At 41.7% G+C, this 8,957-nt stretch overlaps 1 protein-coding gene across 1 annotated transcript in view; it reads left to right on the top strand.

Annotated features, from left to right (window-relative positions):
• The first annotated feature begins 2,436 nt into the window (after nt 1-2,436).
• The window catches only part of ablim2 (actin binding LIM protein family, member 2), a 74,412-nt gene continuing 67,891 nt past the window's right edge, over nt 2,437-8,957 (top strand). Inside the window, exon 1 of the mRNA XM_026352815.2 lies at nt 2,437-2,721. Coding sequence (XP_026208600.1) covers nt 2,709-2,721 — 13 coding nt within the window. The 5' untranslated portion in view covers nt 2,437-2,708. The remainder of the gene's footprint in view (nt 2,722-8,957) is intronic.

The raw sequence follows: 8,957 nt of genomic DNA, 5'->3' as shown, positions 1-8,957 counted from the left end.
GAGACAAGGTGGAAAGGTAGCAATCTTAGCATCAGAGTTCAAGTTGTTCTACCATGGTGTGAATAGTCAGTGACAAGTATTGGTATGGGAAAATAATTTGTGAGCAGCAATATGGTTTAATCATAGAAAGAGTACAACAGATGCAGTATTTGCTCTGGGGATGCTGATGGAGAAGTACAGAGGTGGGCAAAGGGAGTTGCACTGTGTCTTCGTAGATCTAGAGAAAGCGTACAGTACGACAGGGTGCAGAGGAAGGAGCTGAGGTATTGCATGAGGAAGTCTGGAGTGGCAGAGAAGTATGTTAGAGTAGTGCAGGGCATGTATGAGCGCTGTAAGACAGTGGTGAGGTGAGCTGTAGGTGTGACAGAGTAGTTGGGTGGAGGTGATGAAGGATCAGCTCTGAGCCCCTTCTTGTTTTCTCTGGTGATGGACAGACTGACAAATTAGATTAGAAAGGATTCTCCATAGAGTATGATGACATTGTGATCTGTGGTGACAGCAGGGAGCAGGTGGAGGAAAATCGAGAAGGTGGAGGTGTGCTCTGGAAAGCAGAGGAATGAAGATTAGCCGCAGCAAGACCGAAGGGAACATAGTGGAACGGTGAGATTACAGGAAACAGAGGTAAAGAAGGTGCAGGACTTTAAGTACTTAGGATCAATGACTCAGAGCAACAGAGTGTTGAAAAGAGGAGAAGAGGTGTGTGCAAGCGGGATGGAACGGGTGGAGAAAAGTGTCAGGCGTGTTAAAAAAGTATCAGCGAGAATGAAAAGAAAGGTGTTCAAGATGGTGGTGAGACCAGTGATGCTGTACGACTTAGAGACAGTGGCACTGAAGAAAAGACAGGGGGAGAGATTATATACATATCTTTATATGATTATAAAATTCAGTATTTACCCAGAGCCTTTAACATAGAAATAGAAAGTTGTTTTACAATTACAGTTGAATATTAGTTCTATATTCACTTTGTTATTACTTGTTTATTGTGTTTGTACCCCCATGACATTTAGCCATCTGTTTCCCTGCAGATTCCAGTACAACAATTCAAACCAAAAACACACTATGTATAAACAAATATAGAGATTTTATCCAAACTGGTTTCCTAAAGTGTTTTAAAAACCCAAATACACTTTTATCACTGACTCTTTCATAATGCACTTTGTTTCCATTGAACAAGCTTGTAGTCCATAATCAGCAGGGTGCAGCTGATTTGAACAGTTGTTTTCCTTCTTAGAGACTACATCTCCCATGTATCCAAGCGGCACAGTCAGCCGGAGGACGCTCTGCTCGGGAGCACTCTCCTGGATGCTGAAGGGATGCACAGACCAGATGTCTGCTGTTACCCAACATAAGACAGGAAGCTTTGGATTGTTGCCTTCAAAGTTAAAGCATGTCCTTGGTGAACAGTTAATGTGTGGGCAACACAACAACAATTTCACCAAAACACATTATGTAGTTAATCAACATTATTATTTCTATTCTGTTTAAATTTCTATTATTTTTGGTAAACAGTTTTCATGGGTGGTTGTCTCTCAGGAGGTAGAGTTCAATTCCCAGCTTACATGTTAAGTGTCCTTGGGAAAGATACTGAACCTAGTTGCCCCCGGTGAGTCAGGTCAGCTGCATAGCAGCTCTGCCATCAGTGTGTGAGTGTGTGTGTGAATGGGTGAATGAGAGGCAGTGTAAAGCGCTTTGAGTACCAGTTAGGCAGAAAAGTGTATATAAGAGCAGAACATTTACCATTCCCAACACTGCTATGTTCTTACACTTTATGTGCTGCAATGGTAACAGGGCAAATCTGAGACCAGAGACCTTAAAACCTACATGATCACTGCCTGGATATTAGATGTTGGTAATCTGAATGACTGTAAATTAGTTCCTCTAAAGAACAGTATAAACAAAGCCAGCCCAGAGTAAAATACAGTTGAATGCAATTAGCACGGATTAATTGAGATTTTGGGGCCTGTAGGTAATGAATTGATATGTTGTGTTCCCTGCATCATTTTATTTTTAGATTTATTTGAGCACACTGTAGGCACTAATTTAATGTGACCAAGTATTAGGATTTTTTATCCACAGAAATGTATAGGATTATTTGTCTTTTGTCATTTTAGTCTTCCTAATCAGCACCTAATAATACTTTATTATTATTATTATTGACTTACTTATTATGTCTAAACAGCAAACTGTAAGACCTCATTTAATTTGATCAGATGGTGACATTAATCTATGGAAACCTTCACCTTAGCTACTTCTATCTTGATGAAAAAAATGTTAAACTGCTCCATCATTGGGTGAACGTCTTCAGATGGTCTACCCCAGACGTCTCTGTCTCTATTAACGTTTGAAATCAAAACCTGCGTGTAAACCTTTATTTTGAAATGCCACGCCGGAAACCCTGTTCGATGCTCTTTCTAGCTTGACACCCGTCGCGTTTCTCCGCCGTGCGCCCACACCCAACCTGCACCGTCTGCTGTGCAGAGAGGCGGCGCAGCCCCGCAGTCTTCCCCAGGACGTTGTTTTCACGGTGCGGCTGTTGACAGCGGACCTCTGCGGGCCTCGGCACACACGCTCCCTCCTCAACCTTTACCTCCATTGATCGTGCCGGCTGCTGCGCTGTGCGGCTGCTGGCACCGTCCATGCACTGTCAGCGGGGATAGGGGCTTGTTTACTGTGCATCCTCCGACTGGAAGAGACACCTGACTGGCACCATGAGCAGCACTGGTAAGAACAGCCCTGTTATTACTGCAGGTGCCCTTGGATTCCTTCGTAACTGGAAATGTCTTGATGACGATGAATCCCAGCTCTTTAGAGCTGCTAGTGAGGCTGTGTTGGTCGCATCTGTGGCTGCTTTGTCCCAGCTGACACAAATATCCCCTCGCATCACTCCAGTATGGCACAGTGTGGAAAGTGCATACTGCATATGTAGTGAGGCTTTCATGACATCATGCCAGGCTGCAGTTAAGCTTGAGGGTGTCTGGTGTTGAGACACAGTTTCCCATTTGTCCCAGTATAAATGAATGTCATGTGGGCTAATTAGACAGGACGCAGAGACGCCCACAGTGGCTGGGGTGGCTCCTTCCATCAGGCTGCTGCTGCTGCCACAGCTGGCTTTGTCTCCCAGGAAGAGTCAGCAACACAGCAGGGAGACGAGGGGCCTTACTGTCACATACCTGTTTACTAACGTTCAGCTGACCTACCTGTTCCTTCCTGATCCTTCATCATCTGGACCTAGGGTGTGGTTGTAAACGTGATGTCGTTCATGCTCGAAGCATCACTAAGTGTCAAACACTAGTCACAATGTTTGTGTGATGGAGGATGACAATAGACTGTGGTCATTTTACCCTTTGAATGTAACTCAATACTGAGATGAAGACGTTACGAAACGCCAGAAAGTAGTGAGCTCCCTTCAAGAAACAGTCAGAAATATTAATAATATTAAAAATATAAGTCAGAATCTGGAGTAGGAAACATTAACATGGCAGGTTAAGTGCTAAACTACATGATCATAGTCATTATTGATTCTTAAAAGTTATAAATGTGGCATTTATCTATTATTGAATTCACAAGAACAAATAGATATGTTTTAATCAAGCCAGCTGTCTTGAATTGCTCCGTTTATATGATAACCTAACAATACAATGTAATACTGCCCTAACTACAGTGTAAATACATGATAGTAATTATGTTTTTTATTGAGCAACTAAATCAGATAGCGTTTTTATCTGATTTAGTTTTGTACAGATGTGCTACAAATAAGAAACTCTGCAGCTCCACTATTGTTAAAACTGTGAGAATGTTGCTAAATCAGAATAACTGGGGTTTTCCATTGTCCCCTTTAACACTGGCTCTTGTGTAGAGAGTAGTAATCAGCACAAAACAATCTTCCAGACATTCATTTATTTCCTGATGTTATTGCTGGAGTTCTGACGTCTAGCCAAAAACACGCACACTGAGGTCAATATTACTAAAGACAAGGACTGGCCCAAATGATAAATCTATGGGTTCCAGAGAGTATGGATGGTCGGCAGCTTTAATGAGTCTGCAGGGCTGCAGGGGCTGCTAATGAGAGTGCTGCAGTTTGTCTGGAAGTCGAGGCTGGTGGAAATTCATTAGCACGCTGCTGTAAAGCGTGACAGGCAAACAGACAGATAGGGGAAACTGTTTGTTTGGGGCTTTGTCTCCGTTATTTGTCATGTCTGAACTTTTCGAGAATGTTGGCTGGATGTGTGATGAGAAAAAAAAAGTTCTCTGAAGAATCTCAGATCTCTACCTGCGTGTGTGTGCGTGTGTGTGCGTGTGTGTGTGTGTGTGATTGTGACAACTGCTGGTCTCCACATGATGCTCAGCTCCGAATAAACACTGTCAGGTGTGTGTGGGCAGACAGGCCTCCAGCTGGATTTCAGTGTGGTTGGCTTAAGCTAGAGTTTAATTTTGAAAAGCTGTGGGCATTGTTCTCTACAGAGAGAGTCTGAAAAACACATATAACATTATTAAGTAAATAAGGTAGATTACAGCAGGTCTGACAGCACAGTGGTATTTATCCGGGTGTCTTAGCTGAATCTTGCATGACCCCATTGGATTCCTGGATAAAATAAAGTCTTCAACTCAGATTATATTGTCCTAAAAAAGAAAAAGAAGTAAATTAAATAAATAAATAAAAACACGTCTCTCTTTGAGAAGAGGCTGACATCGGTATTTATAGCTCTCATAGTGTGTTCGTGCCACCTGGGTTTGACATTGTTTACATGTTCAAACCACAGAACAGGCTCAGCATGATGAACACACCCTCACAGAAAGTCTGCCGCTGATTTATTTTAGTCAGCATTCTTTTAATTCCAGAAAATATGATTACATTTTATCTTTTGTTGAACATAATCTGTGCAAAGGCAGAAAGAAGTTAAGTTACTTTACATAGGCCTTGTGTTTAGTTCCTAGGCGTGTCCTTGGGGCAGACACATTGACAACACTGAGCCCCTTCCACCACAGTGAATAATTACCAGTTACTAACAAGGTGGATAATCAGAGAAGAGCCCGTTAATTCCCGCTCAGGGTACGGCCACAGGTCACATACAGTATGGTGCGATCAATACTGCTCACAAGCTATTTGTGCACATTTTCAGTCACCGGCGTGAATCCTCTCGCCTGGTTCCTTTAAGGAGAGTCAGCTAGGATTTTCCTTTCAGCTTCACGCCTTTATGAAACCCAGATTTCAGCTTAGCCATCACGGGCAGTCAAACTCTGGACTTCAGCACCCTTATAAACCACCTGTCCAGCTCTGAAGCAGTGAGTTAATACTCCATCATTAATTCTGCTCTGACATGCCAGCAGGACCAGCACAAATGACTCTTGGTTCTTGTGAGTATTTCCACATAAAGCTGTGCTGCACAGTTCTGCACAGCCTGAAAACTGAGATGCAAACTCGCCCTGTATTGACATCATTAAGACCCTTTGCTTTAGTTAATTCGTTAGTGAACGTGCCTCCTGAGCACTGTCTGAGTATGACTAGAGTCATATCCATCTTGGTATGTTTGGAAAGAAAAATAATTTCAACTTTTATATTTTCGCCAGTATTGCTATTTTTGATAAAAGCTATTTGGGTAGTAGCACTCCAAGCCACTAGGGGGCAAGAGTTACTGGTGGTGGCCCTCGCTTATTTGTTTTATTACACTATAGTAAACAAACGTGGAGGATGATATAGGGACAAAAATAGAATCCTTCAAGTCATCTTCATATCTTCACAACTTCAAGCTCATTGCAAATCTCCACCACGCTCCACATTGCTTCTACTCAGTGTGTTTCAAAATGTCAACCAAGACATAAAACTTTAACGCCAACGATGAACCGAGATACACCCACCCCCAATCACACACACTGTATGTGATTATCTTTTGGCAGTTGGGACACTGTTGCACAACCTCCAGGCTGACTCCTTTTGCATCTGCACAGTTAAATAGTGTGTCACAACCCATAAGGTGCAGCAGTGTGTGAGTGTATTGTGCTGAAAGGCATCTGCATCAAGGGTGAGTGTGTGTGTGTGTGTGTGTGTGTCAAGAAGTGTTGGTGCTGTCACATGTGTGATTTAAGCTTGATGAAGTGTTTGTAGAGGAAATGCACAAGAGTAAGAATGGAAAATGAACATATTGGCGCAAATAGCAAGAATATGCTTGTAAAAGTGTTTGCATCAAGTCCAGGCCATTGCTGGGATATCTAAAGGCTAAATGTATATTATTGTACAAAATGAAGACCATATGTAAGACTTCCTGCTGAGAAAAGCGACTGCTGCTGAAGATTTATTTATTCATCTGTTGCATCTTAATCTTTTAATGTTGTAATCTTAATTACTTGATGTCAAATATATTTTCAATGATACGACACAAAAGAAATCCGAAATGTGAAATTAGTGTGAAACTCAGTTGGCATCAGTACAACAGAATCATGTCAGTCCTTAATGATGATGATGATTAATATGTACAGTATGTATTAGTGTCACAGGCCTTTTCTAAGGGTTTGCCCATTTTCTGGAACAACAGGTTGCGTTACTTACTAGGAATTGCTCTCTAGCAGTGGTTGCTGTGCTCTTGCTGCTGAATGAAATAACAGTGGAGACAAGCGGTGGGCAGATCCAGACTGGAGTCAGGCTGACACCGCAGCTCTTCTTACTGGGATAAATACTGGCTGACCTCACTGGTGCTAAGCTTGTGCATTGCTGCTACACACACACACCCACACGCACACACACATACACACAGTAGTAATTAAGCCTGCAATGTGGCGTGGGTTTGTGACATTTCCCTGCAGCCTGCTTCTTTGATGAAGAAAGGAATGACATGTTGTGCATCCTACGTGACATTAGCTGCGTTGCCACCATCTTGGGAGACTAACACTAACTTATTGGGGGTTACACCAATGGAACCATGGAAATGGTTTGCTTAGCTCAACCAAAAGCAGAACATGAAGAATGAAATAGTGATGAATGAGGAAGGCTGTCTTACTGCACACTGATTGCATTCAAACAGAGTGTGTGACATTTAGGTGTGATAGCAACCATCAAGATCATGCATGCAATTCGCAGGGAGCTCTACGATACAGCAGTGTTCAGGGAACCGCAGCATGTTGATGAATTACAGTAACTGCAGCAGCGTAGTCAAACGAGCCCACGAGGAAATTGTTGATGTAATGGAAAGCAGGAAAGGGCTTGAAGCTCATACAGACAAAAGCAAATTCATGGTTAGTTATTTTAATATTATTATCATGTGGGTGTGGCTTTGTGATGGAATTTGGTGCAGGAAACAGTCACTTCTTCTTGTGACAGCTGCTACACTAAGCTATAAGCAATGTGTGAGAAATTGTCCATTATGAAATCAAAAATTCCTGGATTGCACTCTTTTATTCTAACATGTCAACAAAATGCTTTCCTGTGCCCATTCAGCTTAAGATGCTCCGCTAAAACACTTAATGCTTTACAGTGAAAGAAGTCAGTGTCTCATTAAATGTCTTCCCGAGGAATGACCTAGAAATGGTTCAAATCTTCATACAGAATTCACGATGCAGCAATACAGCCTCATGTATACACAGACGAGGCTCTTCGTTTGACACCAGTATAAATAACTAACAAAGTTCCCTTTAAAAAACATCAAGTGAAATCTACTCTTACTCTCACACTGCACATCCAGCTGCCATCAAACTGAGGACTGAAAGTAAGCGTTTGCTCTAGCAGATACTAAAGCCTCTTACTGTCTTTCAACTTCTGAGTCTGTGCAATATGGAAAAAAAAGCTGCAATACCACAGAAGCCTCTCTCTGGGATTTGAGGCATCGGCAGAAATCATTTCCATCATACCATCCAACTGCCAGTGGAAGGTACAGTGGGCCCCTGTCAGATTCTCCTGTGACTCTCAGTGTGAAACAATGAAGGAACAGCTGATCCTCTCTGACATCATGGTGGAATTCCAAACTCCTTGCCTCATCGTTAGAGGTGACAAAAACTGGTTCTGTCTTTGTAGCCAAAAACTGTCTTTGATTAGACAGAGCTTGACCATGGTTGAGAGTTAGATTCTAGAGAAACTCCATGTTTGGGCTCAGTTCCCTCTCTATTATTATTACAGTGTCCTTGTCACCGCAGATGCTTCATCAATCCACATTAAAAGATAAGATAAAGCTTTATTGTCATTGTCACTCGATGCTTCTGAACGATCTAATCGATGAAATTAGATTTTGGTGGCCAAAAGTCAAAGGTCAAGGTCACAGTCAGCTCATGTTCATGCAATTTTAGTTTTTCCAATTCTCATCAATGCATTATCAGAATTTCTTTACCCTATCATTTCAAACTGATGTCACACTAACTGGTTGCAATTTGATTAGTAGTGGAACAGCTACTAGTTAATTATGTAATTACCAATAACCCTCGTCCTCGTCATTTCCTATCACTGTGTTTATAACTATGTAACATATTTTATTTATTGTTGCTAATTCATGAGAGAATATATAATTGTGTTGTGTTTCATTAATAACACTAATTAATATTATTATCTTCTAAAAGCAGAGTCCTGAATTTAAGTATAAAACCTTTTTTTCTTCCTATCGTGTGTGTGCTCAGGTGTGACCACCCTATTAAAACATTTCTAAACTGCCCCTGTAAGGACACAAAACAAGAACTTGTGTTAACTTATTGTCTTGTTGAGCGACTGAGCTCGCAAACATAGGCACTTGACTGAGAGCCACTAATATGTGAGTGATTAGTTGCTCAGCAGCTGGTATTACATGTTATGTTATGTATAAGTAGACATCATCACTAAGCGTGACGCTGGAGTTTTGACATAAACGTGGCTGATTACTGATGCGTCACTCTGCAGTATCAAAACAGTACCAACTGGAAACACTAGTTTAGGCAACTTCAAAACAGTCCATAAATGAAATGTGTATTCAGACTGTCAAAAGGCACCCGACATCAGATCTGTC

The sequence above is a fragment of the Anabas testudineus genome, chromosome 18 (assembly GCF_900324465.2).
Source record: "Anabas testudineus chromosome 18, fAnaTes1.2, whole genome shotgun sequence".
Lineage (NCBI taxonomy): Eukaryota > Metazoa > Chordata > Actinopteri > Anabantiformes > Anabantidae > Anabas > Anabas testudineus.
This window is presented reverse-complemented; position numbering and strand designations above follow the sequence as displayed.